Source organism: Lemur catta, chromosome 10, assembly GCF_020740605.2.
Source record: "Lemur catta isolate mLemCat1 chromosome 10, mLemCat1.pri, whole genome shotgun sequence".
NCBI classification, from domain to species: Eukaryota; Metazoa; Chordata; class Mammalia; order Primates; family Lemuridae; genus Lemur; species Lemur catta.
The window spans coordinates 60,262,347-60,283,875 of record NC_059137.1 but is presented as its reverse complement, the minus strand read 5'-3'; the positions used below and the strand labels follow the sequence as shown (position 1 = coordinate 60,283,875).

The 21,529-nt window shown below is 39.4% G+C and overlaps 1 protein-coding gene across 1 annotated transcript; it reads right to left on the bottom strand.

Annotated features, from left to right (window-relative positions):
* Nucleotides 1–8,475: 8,475 nt before the first annotated feature.
* Nucleotides 8,476–12,899, bottom strand: LOC123646668 (prorelaxin-like). Its single transcript, XM_045563888.1, has 2 exons — nucleotides 12,689–12,899; nucleotides 8,476–8,822 (listed from the first exon to the last, which is right to left on the bottom strand). The coding sequence occupies exons 1-2, from the start codon at nucleotides 12,897–12,899 to the stop codon at nucleotides 8,476–8,478; spliced, it is 558 nt and encodes a 185-aa protein (XP_045419844.1).
* Between the last annotated feature and the right edge of the window lie 8,630 nt (nucleotides 12,900–21,529).

Here is a 21,529-nt window from a genome sequence, read left to right as displayed (position 1 = left end):
GCTTTTGTTCACATCCTGACTACTGTGGTGAGGGAATATAAGCATTTGCTTTGGATCTGCTTCTTAGGAAACAATTTCAGTTACCTACATATAGCTTCTCTGGCTATGAGGATGTAGAAAATACAGAATCTTTCCTCTGGAACTGTCTAGGCATGCTCTGATACCCTTCTGGCTGTGGTTCCTGCAACCCCTCAGGACTGCCTAGCTTTCTGTGCGGTCTGTGAGTAAGCTCTGCCTCTTGACACTGTTTTGGCAGAGTCACTGCCTCTAAGGCTTCCCTGTTCTCCCCACTCTGTAGCCCCAGGTGCCAGGTGGGAAGGGTATTAAAAGCCTCTCAGGTGAGGCTGTTTGCTATTCCAGCACCTACCCGCCCACACCTCCTGGTGATATTCCTGATGAGATGCTTGAGTAAAAGCACATTACAAAGGAAAAGCCCAAACCAATGGGATGCGGGAAAGGCTGATTTGAGGGGGCTCTTGCCTGTGAGAGGCCCAGATTCCAACAGCCGTTTCTTCTGGTTATGGTAGGGTGAGTTACAAGCAAACAGGAAGTCGTGTCTGAAGGCCCCCATAGATGACACCTCTGCTTCTCTCACCCACTTTGCTGGGCTTTCTCTGAGGAGTTGGCTCAGCATCAGCCAGATCACCGGCAGCTGGGACCAGAACAGGCTGGGCATCCTGGACCTGGTCTCTCCCGTTCTGGGCGTTTCAACCTTTCTCTAGGGACTGTCGCTGCTGTTGCCTACCAGATTGTACTTCTGTCTCTCCTGGGCTCCAGACTGCTTTCTGCATGTCTCCACCAGGCTTTTATTTCAGGCAATGGTCCCAGCCCCACCCCTTTCCCACCCTTCTATCAGGAGCTTCCTCCTTCAGCACTTACCCTCCCTACTTGCCCTCCACACATTCCACATCCCTCTTTGTTTTCAATGTTCTTCTACACTTTGCTTGTTTTAAACTTGAATTTTCCGCTTCTTTCATCTTTCCTTTCCTCTTCCACTACTATTATTACGCTTACTAAAATACCGGTAATTTTTTAATGTCATTTGCTTAGGTAAAATACAAATAAAACTGACCTGTAAGCTCATCAGCTGGAGGTTTTCTCAGTTAACATTTGTCGTGTAATGTTAACATTCTGCCTAACTTCCCCGGCGTTTATTTGTATTTCTTCTTCAACACATTAAAAGATAAAAATTAGATTGATTTCTATATTGTTGCCTTGTGTATCCATCTGTAGTAATACTATGGGTGGAGAGAGCAATTGTTCAAAAAAGAAAGAAAACTGATGATGCTTAAACCAAATCCTGTGAACATTATTAAAATTTCAATAACATCGCTTTAAGCTTGTATAATAGTGTTTAAAGTTTACAAGGCCCTTTGCCATTCACAACCTGCAGAAAACTGGAATCTTAAGCTTACAGGGGACTTCAAAGGGGTGTACTTACATCTGCCCTCCATGGGTACTGGTAAGGATGAGAAAACACAGGAACCTTCTAGGGTTGACTCTTAAGTCTTAGGAGAGCACCCTTTGGACGTCTTCTTACAGTGGCAGAAAATCAGTCTCTATCTTTCTAGTGATTTCTTCTTTTGGACTCCTCTGTGTGATTGGCAAATTGTTACCAGTTATCTGAACATTTTAATTTTAAATTGTAATTAATATCTCCAGAATCTGGAGGACACACACACCCACCCATCTACCCACACACATATGCACACACACACAAAACCAAAGCCAAGAAGAAAGCAGAATTCAACAGTCCCAGAGAAAACATATTGGTAATGCATGTTCACGGATAAACATTTATATTCGTATGATCAATTTACTGCATACTTTGTGTGTTGTAATTTGTGCACAGGGTTTTCATCACAGTTGAAGTGACATAGCACCCATTGGAACTTAACCCAGATATGGCCAGAAATTTGAATTTAACAACTGGGAATTTAAAGAAACTATGATTGAGATTTTGGCAAGATGGCTAACTAGACGGAGCAGGTACATATCTCTTCCTTGGCAAAGAAGCAAAATATCAAGAAAATACACTTAAAATAGATCTGGGATAGAACACTGGAACATAACAGAGAGGCAACAGGAGACACTGAGGGTGAATGTAGGGTAATGGGGTTGCCTGCTTAGGGTTGCTGAGGGCCTTAAGTGCTCTGAGACCTGAACCCATGGAAGAGTAAGTGAGAGACCTCCGGGGCTCCAAATTCCCACCATGGACCTTTAAAATCCTAGCTACAGAACAGTTCCTTGACCACCACAGTCATCTAGACTGTCATAGGAAGCTGCCCGGAGATCATGCAGTGGTACTGCTTGAAACACGTGGGGTTCCACAGGCTTCTGAACACTGGGAAGCTGCTACATGGAGCCATTCTGGGATCCTATCCACCAAGGCCCTGAGCCCTGCCCTGAGGCTGTTGCTGCCATTAGAGGATATTGGGCCAGGGAGAAAGAAGGGAAACCAGGTGCTCTCAGGCACCCCCAAAACATTCTGTGCTGCTGCAGCTTCAGGGTTTTTAATGAACAAGTGGCATTGGATCACATGCCCCATACCTATCAGCCTCACCCAGAGCTATGTGCCTGGCAACTGCCATGAAGGGGGAGCGTGCCCTCTCGGGTGGAAGGCCCGTAGTGCAACTGCCTTTGAACCGCCTGTGTGTTCTGCTCACAGCCTGGGACCTGCCTATTCATTCCTATCATAGCGCTTGAATTCAGGGAGCCTAAGGACAGGTCTGCTGGCTTGGTCCCATCCTCTAGGACTCAATCATGTTGTTTATGGGCATGGGGATGAGATGTGTGACCTGATCTCTGGGTGGGGAAGGAGTCCCCACAGTCATAACTGAGAGGAGAGTGTGGCATTTGGTTTGTGCTGCTGCATGAATGGAGTGCCCCCACCTTCCCAGGAATGGCCTGGGAAGGGTGCGGCCTGGTAGCCCCCTTCCTGTACTGGGTAGGGAGTTTCACAGCTGGGGAAGCTTCCCAATCTGAATTCAGATTGCTTGGGAGTGGCCTACCTGCACTGGCCTGCTGCTGGTGGCCAGATGTCTGAGAGAGACTGGCCATTTCAGGAAAGTGGGAGCTGAGTGAACACCATTTCTGCCTGCTGGACTGTTGATGCCAGACTTCTCCTCCCCATGCAAGTTCTTTGGCACGGCAGATGTGCCTCTGACCCTCCCTGGAAGCTTGCCCCACTAGCCTGAAAACTACTGACACCCCCATCTCCTGAGTCTGTGCTTATACCTCTTTTGGGGAGTGTAGATGCATGTTTGCCTAATCCAGCCCCACTCAGCTTTGCCGCTACCCCCTTGGTGGTAGCAGAACTCTGGATGGGGAACCTTAGGACTTTCAAGGACCCATTCATGCCTGAGACTTCTGGGTATTTTTCCTGATTAACTTAGGCCAAGCATAAATGCCATAAACATCACTGTAACTGGCTTTCTCCTGTGAGCGCCACCTACTGGCCAGGAGGCTAAACCTGCACAGCCCATTACAACATTTGCTGACACGACTGTACCGCACCACCTACTAGCCTAGATAGCAAACTGTATGACCCGATATATGATAATTCAGGGTGATAGAAGTGCACCAGGCTGGGGAACCAGATAAGCTTGTGGACACTTCCAGCTCCCCTTCACTGCAGAAAGCAGGGAACCTACTCACATGCCTAGTATAATGCCACTACAACTTACAAATAACCTGCATTTATGAAAACCACCAAAATATGGCCATCTATAACCAAAGCATTCATACAGAACCTTGCCCCCTGAAAGCACCCATAGGCAAAGCAAAACATCTCTACCCAACACATGCTATAATCACATCCTTAACAGGAAAAACAAGTCTGATTCAAACAAAAGTAAATTCAAAAGTAGGAAGTGCCAGCTTCTCCTGATGAGATACAATGAACATAATAACTCTGGCTATTTAAAAAAAAAAAAAAAAAAACTCTATAAGACCCCCTTCCAAAGGAGCACACCAACTTTTTAGCAATGGATCCCAACCAAAATGAAACTTTCGAAATGACAGATAAAAAATTTAATGTGTGAATTTTAGAAAGCTCAATGAGATTTAAGATACAGTTGAAAATCAATACAAAGAAACCAAAATAATTCAGGTTATTAACAAAAAAAATTACTAAGGAGATAAATATTTTTAAAACTTCCAAGTAGAATTTCTGGGAGAAGAAAAGGCTCACTGAAGAAATTAGAAAATGCAATTAAAAGTTCAAACAATAGAATAGACCAAGTAAAGAAAAAATTCCAGAGTTTGAAGACAGGTCTTTTGAATTAATCTAGTCAGACAACAACAAAAACAAGCATTATACAAAATGAACAAAGCTTTTGAGAAATACGGCCTTATGTAAAGTGTCCAAATCTATGAGTCATAGATATTCCTGAGGGTGAAGAAGAAAAAGTGAAAAATGTGTAAAACTTGAAGGAATAATTGAGGACAACTTCCCTGGTCTTACAAGCGATTTAGACATCAAGATACATAAGGCTCAGTGAACACCAAGGAGATAGCTCAAGATGGACTTCACAAGACATATAGTCATCAGACTGTGTAAAGTCAATGTGAAAGAAGAAATTTAAAGCAGCTACAGAAAAAAGGATAATCACATATAGAGGAAATCCCATCAGACTAAACAGCAAACTTCTCAGCAGAATAAATTTCCTCCCCAGTGACAGAGTTTGGTTTCTGTTCATTTGTGAAAAATGAAGAAGGAGGATATTTCTTGCACATCAGAGACTGTGCTTATAAATTTGTGCCTGTTACACACAGAAAAAAATGTCTTAGAGGTACTCATTTTGTCATTTAAAATTATTTACATCTCTTAGAAGCATGAAAGAACCCTAGTTTGAAAAACAATTGAGCTTATTTGGGCACAAAAAAAAAAAAAGAAAATAGAAAAGATTTTGTGTCCAGTTTGATTGTTTGCAAAGAATATGTCAATAATACAAAGTATGCCCACTTTGATTCAAGTAAAAAATTGCAAGTTTTGTGGTTTTATGTTCATATCGCCTAAACTGAAAAGGTCCATGAACAAATTTTGTTGTCTTTTACGTACTTGGATTTAGGAAGTGTAAAAGTTAATTATGTTGGCTAATGTGATAAAGACTTTATAATCATTTTAAAGTTATAAGATTTAAAAACTGGTATCATTATGTCATTACAAAAAAAGATAGAATAACTCCTTTATGAAAAAGGTTTAACTTTTGACACAAATTACAGTCCTAAGAAGTCTCTTTCTTACAGAAAAATAAAAACACAAACACTAAGAGAGATTTTTCATGTTATTTGTTATCAGTGAAGGCATAATCAAGATTAAAAGTGAAGATTAAATAAAAATCAATAATTACCATTTTGACTGACATAAATTTTCCTTAGCTTTGCTGACACAACGTGATTTACAACACGCTTCACCCAATTCCTTGAAAATATTTCTCATGCTCCTTGAATCTTGTAGGTTCCTCAATAGTGAACGTCTGTCAGAAAATGTTGCCTTCGTCTCCTCTGGAAAATTAGGAATGAACTCCACCAAAATGTTTAAGGCATCTGCATCTTGGCGGATGGCGGTTCGCAGGAATTCTGTTAGGTTAAAAAAGTGGGGGAAGGATAGTTGCAAAAAAATATTCATATCAAGGAGAGTCAGGAAAATTATAATAGTTTTCATATTAATAAAGGACAGCATTCCCCCAAGATAATGAAACATCAAGATAGTCCAAGAGAGCGTCCCCCTCCTGCAGATCTCTGGGCAGTGTCACCTCCTCTGGGGGTTACCCCTTTCCACCCGGTCACTGCGGTGCCCAGAAGGTCCTCGGTGAGGCCATTTCCTATTCGCGCAGCTTTCCCTCCCTTGGTGAGGTTTCCTCGTGAGACACTTTCAATATAAGCAAATTACAAAGGAAAAACCCAGACTTTTACCAGACACTGGGGACTCAGCGTGGGCAGCCAGTGAATTCTCCAGCAGAGCTGTGAGGACTGCGATTCCGATTGGTCGGCACCTCGACGACAACCGACGGGAAGTGTGGAACGAAGGAGTGGGGACAGGCAGGAGCTCTCACCTGACAGCGGTGCAGTTTCAATTGCCAGCTCCTCCCGGACATTGGACCTCCTTGTCTGGAATAACTTGCAGGCCTTCCCAATCTTACCAACAGCTGTGCTGTTACATAACCATTGAGGCAGAAGTTTCATGAAGAATGCTGTGTTCTCACTAGGGAACTGGCTAAGCAGCAGCCAGATTCCTAACAGGTGGGACAAGAACAGGAGCTGCATCCTGGTTTCTCTCTCTCTGGGCTTTTTAGCCTTTCTCTCAGGACAGCGGCTGCTGTGGCCTACCGGTCTGGTGCCTGTGTGCCTAACCTTAGCTTCATGCTGCTTCCCCTACCTGGCTCAGCCAGGCTTTTATATCCCTTGGACTATACCACTTAGCTCTTGAGTCAACGGTCCTAGTTCCACCCCTTTCCTCACTCACCTCCACAGGATTTCCTTTCTCAGCTCCTGGTCACCCTCCCCCCCACCAACTGTTCCTTCTCAATTCACATGTTCACCATCCTTCCATCCTCTCATTATTCTACTCTTTGCTCGTTTTAAAGTTTGATGCTTACTCAGATATTTGCAACGTTTTTTGTGTTTGTTTTCTAATTCAAAAGGATGGCATTGTCATTTCAGAAAACATAGATGAACAAAACAAACATAAATACAACTTGTAAGCTCACTGTCAGTTTATCTGAGTTTACTCTTGCTGTATAAACTTCTATTTTTCATCCAGCTCTCCTCACATTTACCTTTATTTCTTCTTCAAAGCATTAAATGATTATGATTAGATTCCTATACTGCCTGGAATAGCCATCCATAGTATTGTGATGGGTGGACAGAAACATTCTACACAAGTGAAAGAAAACTGATGATATTTAACCAAATCCTGTGAAAAGCATTGATTTTCTAAAATAATATAATTTTAGGTTCATGTGATAATGTTTGAAATCTGTCATGCATGCTCCTATTCACTGTTGTAGAAAACTGGAATCTTTAGCCTTGAGGAACTCAAATGTCTGTAATTGCATCCACTTTCCAAAGATTCTGACAAGGATGAGAAAATACAGGGGCTTCTGGAGTTAATCTTAAGTTTTGAGGCAACATTGACTGGAGGTCTTTTTACAGTGGTGGGAAATCAGATTCTATCAATTTCTACTAGTTTCGTATATTTCTTTGACTCCGTTGGGCAATTGATTGTTCCCAGTCATGTGATTATTTAAATTTGAGTTTGTATTCATCTCTAGAGACTGGAGAACACACACACACACACACACACACACACGTACACACACCCCATAAGAGAGATATTGAGCATTTTCTCATATGTTTGTTGGCCACTAGTCTATCTGAAAAATTTCTGTTCATGTCCTTTGCCCACTTTTTGATAGGATTGTTTGACTTTTTTCAGACAGCACTTTTCCTGGCTCTATCCAAAGTGACTTACATTCTCTGAGGTTTTGCAATCATTTATGATGTCTTGATGATGACTTAGTAGAGTTTGGTTATGATTAGTCATTTATGGGAATTTGAAATAAGGGAATTGCTATCTTAATCCCTTAAAATTCTATTTACAGACATTTGATGGAAAAGAGTAACTTACCATTTAAGTGCATTCTTCTAGTAATATAAATGATGGTGAAAATGCATGGGTATATAAGCTGAAGAAACTAGCTAAATACTAAGTTGATAGCTATGTCAATTTAATTTTCTAACAAGTTTTCACATCATTTCAGTTATTTTTCTTAAAGAAATGGTTTGTAAATTCTAAAATAGTGAACATAAAGTATGTTCCCTTACTAAACTAGCTCTTCTGTATTATATGACACTGAATTGTTTGTTCTCTTCTGTATATGTCTACTCAATTTTCTCCTAAAAACACAATTGATTTTTAGTTTCTTAGAAGCTAGAGCTAAGAGTAGAACCTTAGTTTGAAAAATAATTGAGTTTATATGGCTTCAACTAAATTAAATTGATTTAGTTTCCAATCTGATTGTTTGCAATGACTAGTTCAGTATGACATAAAAACCTAAAATCTTTTAGGAAAGTCTAAGTTTTATGGCTTTCTGTATATCCTATGCACAAGTTAATTTAAATAAAAACATTTTGGTTCATTTTATTTAACTGGCATTGGGCATCGTATTGTTATTATGTGTGGTTACAGTGATACATATTTTACTATAATTTTAAGTTAACAGCATTAAAAAGCAATAATGTATTCATACTGTTAATAAAAAAAGACAAAAAGACTTTTCAGCATAAAAAGTGTTATTAAGAGAAACTACAATAATACAGGAATATTTTCTTATTCACCAAATGAAAAATCCCGATATAAATAAAGATTTCTCATATTCAAAGACTCAGTGGGATCTGACAGAGGCATCAGTGAAAATGTCACAAGAATACATGTGAACATTAGATGAGATATACACAATTAGCTTCATTTCAGCATAACCGAGAAAGAGATTTTCCGGTACAACCAATGTGGCAACATTTCTCGAATAGTGACATAGAGGAATCTCTCTTTTTTCGGGGATGAGTATCCAAGCCTAAGTATTTTAATTCTGAAGAACTATCGTCATCTGCTTCACTTTCTCTATTATGAATAATTTTCTTAAATTCTTCAAAGCCAATGTTTGAATCCTTTACTGTAGGTAGATATTGTTGTAGCTCTGGTAATGATGGCTGCCTCTCAGAAGGTGTTGCCTTCAGCTCCTGTGGCAAATTAGCAATGAATTCTGACATCATATTTACAGTTTCTGCATCATTGTGGATGAAGGATGGCACAGTTTCTGTTAAGTTTAAAAAAAAAGGTGTGAGAGAAACATTCATGTCAAGGAGCATTCAGAAAAACTATAAATGTTTTCAGAGGCAAAAAGGAAAACCTTTTCCCAATATCATTAAACATTGAAACAAAATCAGCAAGCATTTGAATGTCTAAACAGCTTACTTACAGTTGGACAGCTTAAGGTACTGCAATATTATCAAGGTTCTGCTTTACTCCATTAGCCCCTCATCATCTCTCTTCTTGATCCCCTTATTGCTTTTATCATAGTTCTTTTGACTCTTCCTGAGATTAATCTCTCGTCTTTCTGAAGTCATCATGTTGTCACTGAAACACTCAGTTTGACTACAGATGAATTTTTCCTAACCTGACAAATTTTCTTCCATTGCTAAGCAACTTCTCAGTTATGACAGTAACCCCCCCAAAAATGATATTAATTATTTTAAGCTATTAAATGTTTCATAGTGGCAGGTTACTGCTTCAGGATAAAGTTAACAAAGCAGAATTTCCAACAGCCCTGATCTAATCAGCAGGGAATACAGGTCTCTGACATCCTTCAAACATCTATTTAAAGATTTCTCTTCCCTGGAGTATTTACTTCAAATCAATAGTACTTTTATTAAAGACAAAAAGGGCTAAAAGAACACTAACAAAACATCATTAACTTTAAGAAGAAATTAGTATGTGCCGTGATGTGTATGCATTGACTAACGTACTCTGTATGTCGTTTGTTCCGATGCTGTGGATCACACACCATGCAAGATCTGTGTGTCCTCCAGGAAGGGCCCCTGTTCTTACACACAGCCAGCCAGGCTGGTCAAATGTGAAGGTTGGAACTTGGGTTGGGAACCTGCTGGAACCAGCTGACGTTTTCCTTCTCTACACTCATTCAGTTCAGTTGAGCATTCATTAATTGTTTCCATGTTTCTGGCACGGCCATTCAGGAGTTATAAATAAAAAGAAAACATGTTTTCTGCCCTCAAAAAACTTTTAGTCACACAAACTCTCTCCTAACCTTAACTGTCCCATTTATACAACTTGAGAGTTTTAGCACACAAAGAAATTAGAAACATTGATGAATTTTAAATCATAGTGTAAAGCTGGATCAGTCCTTGCTGCTCTTCTTCATGGACAGCAAAACTGTTCTTCAGCTTATTAATAAGGCATTACTCTTGAAATAATGGAAGGAAAGAGGCCAAGAGATATAAATCTAAGTGTGGATGCCTGGTTAACCACTGATACCTACTGATCAGAGAAAACCATGGAGTTTAGTTTCACCCAGGCAGAGGTGGTCCTGGGACTAATCCACTTCCTAAGAGTTCTGTAGTAAGAGTCTCAGTTGGTCTCCTTTTAGCCAACAACATATATCAACAGTTGGAGTTACACAGAAGTAAAAAGAAAAACCAATACTGTACCATTTTGCCTTTCCTCCTATTGCTCCCCCCCCCATTGAGTTCTAAACTGGCAATGACAGATGAGAATTTATACCATTTTTAGGTATGTCAGCAGTTTGGGCATTTTCTTTCGCTAAGGCATCCTATGTTTAACTCAACATCCTCATAAAAACCTCTCCTTGCTCTAACTTAAACTTTCTTTAGTTGGGGTCTTATCGAATCCTGGGAAAAGCTGATGGTAATTTTCTCTACACTAAAAGCCAATTAATGAATCAGCCAAAACAGTTATAGTTTGTATTAAGTTTATTTGTAGGCTGTGCATTTTGAAGTCTTTTGTTAAAAATATTTTTTAAACTTGTTTTAAAACATTTCATGATTCATAACACCTTTAGCTTAGGGACCCTAGGCTCAAAGAAAATATTCTAATCTATCTGAATTCATACAAACACCCCTTAATCACTGTATTTTGGACTGAAATTTCATGAACCTAGGCTTCTTCTAGTTAAAAGCATAACTATTTTTAAAAGGGATGCAGTGAGTGTTATTTGGACATACATTGTGAAGTAAAACGTTGCAAATAGCAACTGCCTAACAGTAAGGGTTTGAAAACTCATGCAAATCACAAAATACTAACATGTATTGCCAAAATGTTTCCTACCTAGTCATGTGAACATTTCTCTTAATCCCCACTTGCAGGCAATATTAGGTCATTAGGTCACTTGTGGTTAAATTATGTACTGGGTAGGAGTAAGAATTTTTTTTTTTTCAAATGCTTTAAAATTACAAGTCTCCTCTAAGGAAATAGAAATTTGGCCAAAGATCTCTACAAGAATGTTCTTAGCAAACTATCTTCAGGAACAATTTAGAAATAATCAAAATGTTCAGCAAAGAATGTTTAAATACATACAGTAGATTTATGACATCAAATACGATACAGAAATTTTAAATTATGTTTCTAAAGAATAACAATGTGAGAAACCGCTCACAGTATAATGTTAAGTGAAAATGCAGCAGGTATACATATACTTCTTCAAACAGTATTTCTTTCCAGTAACTTGTTTATTTTCATTTTTTCATTAGATTCACATTTTTTCAAAATCTTTAACATCTATGAGTGCTTTTCATTTTTCTCTCTGTATTAATCAAAATCTTTGTCTTTAATATGAGTATTAGTACCTACGTATTCAGAAAAGGAGAAATAAAAAGCAAATGCAATGCAGTATGATGTTCTTTAGTTTGAATCAGTAAACTAGACTCTGTGGTACTCTTCTGTTAATCTGACACAAAAATAATATAAAAACTGGCATCAAAGTTATCTCTGACAAACAACGTAGAAAAGTAAAGTAAATAACTTTATAATCATACTTTAAATCTCATGAAAGAGAAGTAAATGTATTTAGTGCGCACACTGATTTTATACAAAGGTCATTTACGTATAACATGTATATAGGCTATACAATTTAGTTGTGGTCTGTCATAAACTGCATGTGTGGTATGAAATATAAAACACTTAAGTGTTAATAATCGAGCTTGCCTTCTGTGAATTTAATATGACCCATTACACATCAGACTAGTCTATAACTCTGTAAGTGTCCACTGCTCCTTTAACCTAGCTTCTTATTTATCTTTCCAAAAATATATTTTTTAAAGTATTCCAGATTTGAGCTGTACTCAATTCTGAGATCTCCCTTTTAAAGCAGATCCACTGCAGCTCCCAAATGCTTGAAAGCATCAATAGGGTCTTCAGCTATGAGGGTCTGAAGGGCGATCCTCCCTTGTCTGTGGTTCCCTTCAGTTTCTCTTATAGGCAATCAGCCTTTTCTTTCTCTTCCATCCGCGCTCTCACAAATGAACTTCAAGATCCGGCTCCAAGAGGTGAGAGAGGCTAGACTTTCCCCTTCGGAATGCTTTTTTTAAAAAAATACTTTCCCGATGGCATAGGCCACAATTCAGCTTTTTGACAAACGAGGAGAGTCATCAAATCTAAAGCCCTGCCTGTCTCCCATTCCAGGACCCCAAGAGGGGTCTCTAAGGCCTGCCCCTTTCCTCCCAGCTCGAGCTGCTGGGTCCAGGCGCCCGTCGCCAGCACGCCCGAAGAATGGCCGCCCCGCTTTCCCGCCGGGCCCAGGAGAGCGCCGCCTCCTGCGGGTCTCTGGGCAGCGCCTCTTTCTCTGGGGCTTCCCCCTCCTCCCTTTCCTGTCGTCCTGGCTGCCAGGTAGCAATGGCACCAAGCCCTCTAGGTAAGACTGTTTGCTACTCTCGCAGTTTCCTCTCCCTCCGGTGAGACCCCTGCGAGACCGTTTCACGAAAAGCACGTTACACAGGAAGAGCCCAAACTTCAGGTACCCGGCACAGCGGAGTAGTGCTGAGCACGGGCAGCCAATGAGATCTCGAGCCGGGCAGGGGCCGCTCCAATTGGTCGGCAGTCTGCGGGCAACCAATGGGAAATGTGGCAAGGCTGGGGGCCGGGAGCTCTCACCTGCCTTCGGTGCAGATCCCAGGGGAGGCTCTTGCTGGCTCAGAGCCATTCTTCCTGAGGAGCTCTGGCCGCAAATGGCAATCAGGCGGCGGGCTAATTCGCGGCCGCATGATTTAATATTTTGGTCCATCCGCTCGGCCCGGTTTGCTCTGGAAAGTTGGCTGAGTAACAGCCAGACTCCTAGCAGGTGGAACAAGAACAGGCGAGGCATCCTGGACCTGGTCTCTCCAGCTGTGGGCCTTTCAGCCTTGCTCTAGGGACTGAGCTGTTGCCGACTGACCTGGGCCTGTGTACCTATCCTGGGCTTCGGCTGCTTTCCCTACCTGTCTCAACCAGGCTTTTTTATAGCCCTTGGGCTATCACTCAGCTCTTAATTGGGTGATCCCAGCTCCACCCCTTTCTCATCCACCTCCACAGAATTCTCTCCCTGGGCCCTTGTTCTCCACCTTTTCTCCATTTGCCCATCCTTCTGTCCTTGGCCCTTTTACAGTTACGTGTCTTTCTCTTTTCTTGCCCTCAAACCATTCTGTATACTTACATAAAGGTATTTACACATATGAAGGCAAGCCATGGCCATTACATTAAATGACATAAAAAAAAATAAAATTGAGATCACCCATTTTCTTACAATCCCATTTGCCAGCGTGAACATTTGCTGCATGACCTTCTAACCTAAATAAAATTATAGTTTGATTAATTTGTATAGTGTCTAGTATATCAATCCATAAAAATATAATGGATGAAGTAACAAATTGTTGATGAGAGAAAACTGATGACTTTTAATATGAATCCTGCTATAAACATTGAAATTCCCAGTAACACCACTTTAGGTCTGTATGTCTTAAATGTACAACACATTTTCTCCACTAGACTTTTCTTCCACTTCTCTGGTTTGATTGTAACCAGTTATCTGAATGTTTTAACCCGAAATTGTACTCTATATTTCTAGAAACTGAAGAAAGCACGCACACATAGAAACAAGCAAAAAAGAATAGAGAAAAAACAGTTGAATCCCACAATCCCAGAAAGGATATTTTGGCAACACGTTACAAAAATTATATATATATGTATATACATATATGTGTATATATGTACACACACACTTTTTTTTACTGTATTCTATGATTGCTGTATTTGGTAAAAGGTGATATTTAACATCTTTTAATTTAACTTTTAAAAAAATCCAACAAAACTCTCCTAAATGTATGGTAAACTTTCAGGTTCAAATAGGTTTATTTTTCAATAATTTATTTGCTTGTGTTCATGATCTACTCAGATTAGTTCAGGTCAACCAGGTAAACTGGAGATGTACAGAAAGTTAGGGTAGCTTTGAAGTAAAGTAATAACTCCACAATCTCTTAGTTATAGATAACAGCTATGAAATAAAATAATTCTAATTTCTAGATCCCTGCTAGTTTCAGTAGGGTCCACCTCAGCACTGGTCAAACGCTAAGCATTGTGTAATTCTTCAAAAAGTTCCCAACCAAAGCTATGGGATCAGAAGCAGCATTATTAAGTGGATTTTCACTAAGATATGCAGCTTGGGAGAGGTTTCTCAAAACTGAGGTTTGAAGGTACTTTTGTGGGTGGACAATCCTTGCAAAAATAACCCATGTGCAAGGCTACCCTGCAATGTAGTTGCTCTATTAAAATTATAAATTTCCAGAGACATTTTAAATTTTTACTTTGCCTGGGTGACTTTATGGAGTCCTCAAATCTGTGCAGTGAAGTGGCTACTTTCCCATTTTACAGAGAGAAGAAACAAATTGAGAGTGGTCATGTATATTTCCAGTGCAACGTGGCCAGCACATGAGCCAGAAGTGGGCTTACCCTACTGCTAAGAGTCACAAGCAAATGCAGGATTCAGACCCTTTATAGGCGCAACTAAAAGGCATTTCATGTCCTTAAAAAAAAAAAAAAAAAAGAAACGATTTTAAAGAGAAAAAATAAGTGTGTCCATGCATATAGCCGACAAGTACTAGAGGTGAGATTTCACCCAATGTCTACTGGATTCCAAAGCCCCCTTTCTTTGGTTCCACTGTATCCCATGGATCCCTTCTCAGCTGGAGTTAATCTGAATGGTAAAGGTTAACAAGTAGAGATTAATATCTTTGAAACAGTCATTGCAGGTACAAGAGCAGCCACTCTTGAGGATGTAAGTGCTGGACATGATTTCCCAGTGCCTCTTACAGGCAGCAGTGTCTATGTGACACAGTTTTGGCCAATACAACCTAAGCACAAGTGTAGAGGTTTCTGGCAAAGCTTTTGCTTTCCTGGTTCAAACTCTAAGCTTTCTTGTTTCCCCTTCCTTTCTTGCCTGAACAAACTCTGAGAATGGGAGGTGCAGCAGCCATCTTTGGACTATGAGGTGGGGAGCCTAAGGAGAAAGGCCTATGTGTGGGCACAGCTGCCTGGCAGAGCAGCCTCCTGGCATCATTCAGAGACTAAACAGGGGTGAATGGCTATTCCCCAGTCTCTTATGAATTACCATTTATAACGGTTTTCTGTTATTTATGGAGGACACAATCCTGAGATGTGTGTGTATATATAGATATATGTATTTCTCTCTTTCTCTCACTCTCTACATATATGTGTGTATGTGTGTGTATGCAGAGTACATTATTATTTGAGAAATAAATTAAACTTACAATGATTTATTTCTTCTGAGAGCTTTAGGCATACTTTGATAACACTAGACTTAGGTATTCTGAAGACTGAAGTAATTATTTAAGTGTTTATACTAGATGGTTTACCACATAAAATCTTTACACCCACTGAAAAACCAGTTATATAATAAGATTTTGGAACCAGAAGCCCTGCCTTCAGGGATTTTGTGGAGGAGAGGATGAGGGATATGGGCCAAGGCAGGTCTGGAGAGCTGCTTTCTGTCTGTGTCTGGTGGTGCATTCTTGTCCTCTCCGAGTTGTAAGTTTCCTGAGTGTTACCCTCGTTCTGCTGGGTTGAAACCTCCACATCATACAGCACCCTTCCTGGCTTTGTCCCAGATGGCAGATGGCCTTTGAGGTTATGCAGCCCTTTACTGGATACCGTTGCTCATGGCCTTCTACCTATACCACCTTCCAGCCTCCACTGCGTCCAGGAGGGGTTGCCTAGCCACTCTAAGAGAAATTTACTTTTCTAAAGATATGAAACTCTTTTTCTTTATATTTCAACACTAATCTCTTTCCATACCTTTATATTTTCTTCCAAATTCTCATTGTTTTCTCTCATCTGTCAACAAGAGGTGATCCTTACCTGATCCCAATGACAATCAGTGCTGCATTGGATCTATTTTTGTGCTTATATTTTCCATTATTTCATTGGGATTTGGGGAAGCAGGAGAGGTAAACACTTGTATTTTTTCAAGCATCCTGAGTCAGAAATCAGTGCTGAGTCTCTATCTCATAGGTGCCTTTGGAACCACTCCAGGTGTTTGTGGTTTCCCCTTAAGGTTATGGTGCTGCTTTATCCAGAAGAATCAAAAAATGAAGGGAAATTGTGATCTTCAAAATGTCTGCTTGTCAGCAAACCATCGGAAATATCTTGGTTAAGAGATAAGGAAAGATAAATAACCTCATTAGTTTTTCCCTCACTTCCTACTTCTACTCAGATAATAGGATATGTGCTGAGGGAAAGTTCGGAAAGAATCACCTCCAGCCAAACCCAGTGGCCCCAGTAATCATCCTACAAAGAAATACGATGTCACTGTTTGCCTTTCTTGTGGTTTGTGGCTTTACTGTTTTGCTGGGCATTGGCTCTCATGTGTGATCCTCAGTTTCTGACCACACAATCCAGCTATTTCCACAACCACACTCGGAATACCACGAGGTCCCCATGTCACTGAGCCTGCTCCCACATCTAAATTTAGGTTTAAATTGATGTCAAGGAATCAAGAGGTCACACACTAATTACTTCAATCTTATAATAATGGAAATGTGAAATATTAGCACAAAGATGTTCAGTCACAAATATAGTGCCCAAACAATCATGTTTTATGTCCTCCTACTTGACTTTCAACATTTACCTTTTATTTTGTAAGGACAATAACTGTTGAGTGCTTATTATCTGCCAAATGATTTATATGTATTGTCTCGTTATCATCCCTCTCAGCATTTCTCTGAGTGAAGCGCTATACATATCACCAAACTACAGGTATGGTGATGGAGGAACAGAAGTGTCAGTTACATGTTCAGGGTTGGTAAGTGGTGAACTGAGGGTTCAATCCAAGGCTGCCTGTGTGCAGAGCTCAGGCTCTGAACTTGTACATCAACCAGAGTTTCTTGAGAAATTTTACAAACATCATTTCATTTTGCCCAGACAACTGTCATGTAAGACAGGTATTTATCCCATTGTACAGCTAAGGTTCTGAAGTGACTTGCCAGAGATCATGCAGGGTCTGTAGTGGGGACTGAAGCAAAGACTTCAGCCATCAAATTCAGCCCTTTTTCTACCACACTGAAGTTTTGTCTCCCTTAGTGCCGACTAAAAGCCAACACTCAGCAATAACACATTGATTCGATTTTTAACATTAGCTATAGTTTGGGTTTTTTTAAATAGACTTTATTTTTTAGAGCAGTTTAGGTTCACAGCAAAATTGAGCAAAAGTTATAGGGATTTCCCATCTACCCCCTGCCCTCAAAGATGCAGAACCTCCTTCATCATCAACATCCCCCAGCATAATGAACCCTTGTTGAAACCAATAAACATACATTGCCACATCTCTATCCCCAGAGGTCATAGTTTAATTAGGGTTCACTCTTGGTGGTGCATATTTTATGGGTTTGGACAAGTGTATAACGACATGTATCCCCCACTATTGTACCATGCAGAATATTTTCATTGCTCTATAAACCCTCTGTGCTCCATCTATTCATCCCCTCTCTGGAAAACACTGACCTTTTTACTGTCTCTATAGTTTTGCCTTTTCTAGAATGTCATGTAGTTGTAATAATATGTTATGTAGCATTTTCAAACTGGCTTCTTTCACTTAGTAATATGCATTTACATTTTCTTCACATCTTTTCATGGCTTAATAGAGACTTTCCTTCTAGTGCTGAAGAGTATTCCATTGTCTGAATGTACCACAGTTGATTTATCCATCCAACTACTGAAGGACATCTTGGTTGCTTCCAAGTTTTGGCAATTATGAATAAAACTGCTATTTGTATCTGTGTGCAGGTTTTTGAGTGATCATAAATTCTCAACTCCTTTGGGATGGAAGAAGATATTTTATGCAATTGGTAACTAAAAGAGAGCAGAAATAGTTAGATAAAATAAACTTTAAGTCAAAAATTGTAAAACAAGACAAAGTAGTCATTATATAATGATAAAGGGCTTGATGCATCAAGAAGACATAAAAAAATTATAAATATGTAAGCACCCAACACTGGAACACCTATATATGAGAATATAAAGTAAATATTAATGAACATGAAAGGAGAAATAGAAGGTAACAATACACTAATAGCAGGGAACTTCAATATTCCACTTTCAACAATGTACAAATCAACCAAACAGAAAATTAGTGAGGAAATACTTCAGTCCCAAACTGCACTTTAGACAAAATGGACCTAAGATATATACAGAACTTTCCATCCAACAGCAGCAGGAGACACATTGTTCTCTGGGGCACATTCTGTAGAATAGATCATATGGTAGGCCACAAAACAAGCCTTAGCAAATTTAAGAAGATAGAAATCCCATCAAGTATTGTTTGCAACCACAATAGTATAAAACTAGAAATCAATAGCAGGATGAATTTTTGAAAATTTATAAATATGCAGAACTTAACACTCCTGAACAACAAACAGGTCAAGAAGAAATCAAAAAGGAAATTACAAAATATCTTGAGAAAAATTACATTGGAAACACAACTTACCAAAATCTATGAGATGCAGCAAAAGAAGTTTTAAAAAGGAAGTTCATAACAATAAATGAGTATATTAAGAAGGAAGAAAGTTACCAAAAAATAGCCTAATGTTATGCCTCAAGGAACTATTAATAGAAAAAGAAGAAGAAACTAAACCCAAAGCAATAAGAAAGAAAGAAATAATAGAGATCAGACCAGAAAAACCAAATAGACAATACAAAAACCATGGGAAAAAAAATCAATAAAACTAAGAGTTTGTTTTATTTTTTAAAAAATCAAAACAGTTTGCTAGACTAATTAAGGAGAAAAAAAGAGAAGACTCAAATATATATTAATAGATTGGAAGAATTAATATTGTTAAAATGTCCATACTACCTAATAGAAAGATTTGATGCAATCCTATCCAAATCCCAATAGCATTCTTCATAGAAATAGAAGAAAATATCCTAATATTTGTATGAAATCACAAAAGACCCCAAATAGTCAAAGAAATTCTAATAAAGAAAAAAGTTGGATTTAAACTTATATTACAAAGCAATAGTAATTGTAACAGTATGGTACTGGCATTAAATCAGACACACAGACCAGTGGAAAAGAAAATCCAAATATATATGGTAAACTAATTTTTGATAAGGGCACCAAAAAGACATTATGGGAAAAGGATTGTTTCTTCAATAAATGGTTCTGGGGAAATTGGATTTCCACATGCAAAAGAATGAAATTGGATTTTTAGCTTGCACCATACACAAAAATCAACTCATAACGGATAAAAGACCTAAATGTAAGACCTGAAGCTACAAAACTCCTAGAAGAAAATGGGACAAGCTCCTTGACATTGGCTTTGGCAATAATTTCTTGGATATCACACCAAAAGCTCAGGCAACAAAATCAAAAATAAATAAATATGACTATGCCAAACTAAAAAGCTTCTGCACAGCAAAGGAAACAATCAACAAAATGAAAAAGCAATCTACAGATTGGGAAACAATATTGGCAAACCATGTATCAGATAAGGGGTTAATATCCAAGATTTATAAAGAACTCACACAACTCAATAGCAAGAGAACATAAAATATGATTGTAAAATGGTCAAAGACATCTCCAAAGATGACATAAAAATGACCAACAGATACGTGAAAGGGTGCTCAACATCACTAATCACCAAAGAAATGCAAACCAAAACCACTATGAGATACTACACCTCACACCTTTTAGGATAGCTCTTATCAAAAAGACAAGGGATAACAAGTTTCAGCGAGGATGTGGAGAAAGGGGAACCTTTGTACACTGTAGGTGGGAAAGTAGATTGGTGCAACCATTGTGGAAAACAGTATGGATGTTCCTAAAGAAATCCAAAATATAACTGCCATACGACCTAGCAACCTCTCTTCTGGGTATATACCTGAAGGAAATGAAATCATTCCCTTGTTAAGATATTTACACTCTCATATTCATTGTAGCATTTTTCACTATAGGCAAAATATGGAAATGACCTATGTGTTCATAAATGGACGAATAGATAAAGAAACTGTGGTATATATACAAATGGAATATTATTCTGTCTTGTAAAAAGAGATTCTGACATGTGCTACAACATGAATGGATCTGAAGAAACTGTGCTAAATAAAATAAGCCAGACACAGAAAAAATATTGCATAATCCCACTCATGTGAAATCTTAAAATGAAGAAGGAGGAGGAGGAAGAAGAGGAAGAGGGGGAGGTGAAAGAGAAGGAGGAGGAGAAGGAGGAGGAGGTCGAATATATAGAGATAAAGAATAAACCAGTGGCCACCAGCATCAGGTGGGAGATAGAAAATGGGAACACGTAGGTCAAAGGATACAAAGTACCAAATATATAGGGTGAACGAGCCAAAAGATCTAATGCACAACATGAGAACTATAACTGTATTATAACTATATACAGTTATATAGAACTGTAACTATAGTTAATAGTAGTATATTTATTCAGGATTTTTGCTAAATGAAATTATTGTGTTCTCTTGGTGGTGATGTCTCTTTGGTTTTTCTATGCTTCTTGTTGTATTTCATCGATGTTACAATTTGGTGGAGGAGTCACCTCTTTCAGACATTATGGGCTAGTTTCAGCGTGGACAGACCTTTCCAAACAGAGCGGAGTGAGGGTGCTGGCTGGATAATATGAAGCTCAGTGTATCCACGCAGCTCTGTCAGCTGAGTTAGTGTTGATGAAGATTGTAGGATCCTCAGCAGCCAATGCTCTGCATGTTCACAGTGGTGGCAAATGTTGTTGGGTTCTTCAGTGACAACAGCTGCTAAGGTCTTCCCACTCTTTTTTTCTTCCACCAGGGAAGCTGTGGCTGAGGAGATCCCTCTTGGCACTGGGTCTGGCTTCCAGCCCCTTTCGCAGTGATGGTGGCACTGGTATCTGATGAGTGCCACCCATGGAGCAGCCGTGGAGCTTAATCCTGAAGCATGGGCATGTATGCAGGGATTACAGCTCTGTGGGCTGGGGCAGTAAGGATGCTGGTGCCCAAGAGGCAGGCATGGTGGGAAGAGAAGGAAAAACAGTCACCTGTATTTCTCAAAGCCTGACCATATGATTCTGACATTATCCTGACAGCTTTTCATAGGCCTCCTTTATCATATTTCAATAACAATCGGCGTCTCTAACCCACTGACTTTCACATATATTCAACAGCTATTTATTTCCTTATCATTTTTTAAAAACTTCACCAAGCTACATTCCTAGGTTTCCAGTCCTTCTTAAAATAACGATTTCAGGTAACACACCCTAAACTCTGTCTTCCTCACACCAAATGACTTGTCAAAACCCACTGAGGGTCAAGGCCCACCTCTCCCTCATGTGCAGAAAGAGAAGAAAACACCCATGGAATGTGCTGACCACAGGTGAAGTCCTTCAAGAAAAAAATACATTAATCTAGGCTAGTACTCCATCGTTCAACTGCAGGACACTTGTGGATGAGAAATTGTGA

Coding starts and splice junctions, on each gene's coding strand:
- LOC123646668 (XM_045563888.1), bottom strand. CDS start 12,899: ATGCCTCGCCTGTTCTTGTTCCACCTGCTAGGAGTCTGGCTGTTACTC. Junction 8,823..12,688: donor GGGATCTGCACCGAAGGCAG/GTGAGAGCTCCC, acceptor TAAACTTAACAG/AAACTGTGCCATCCTTCATC.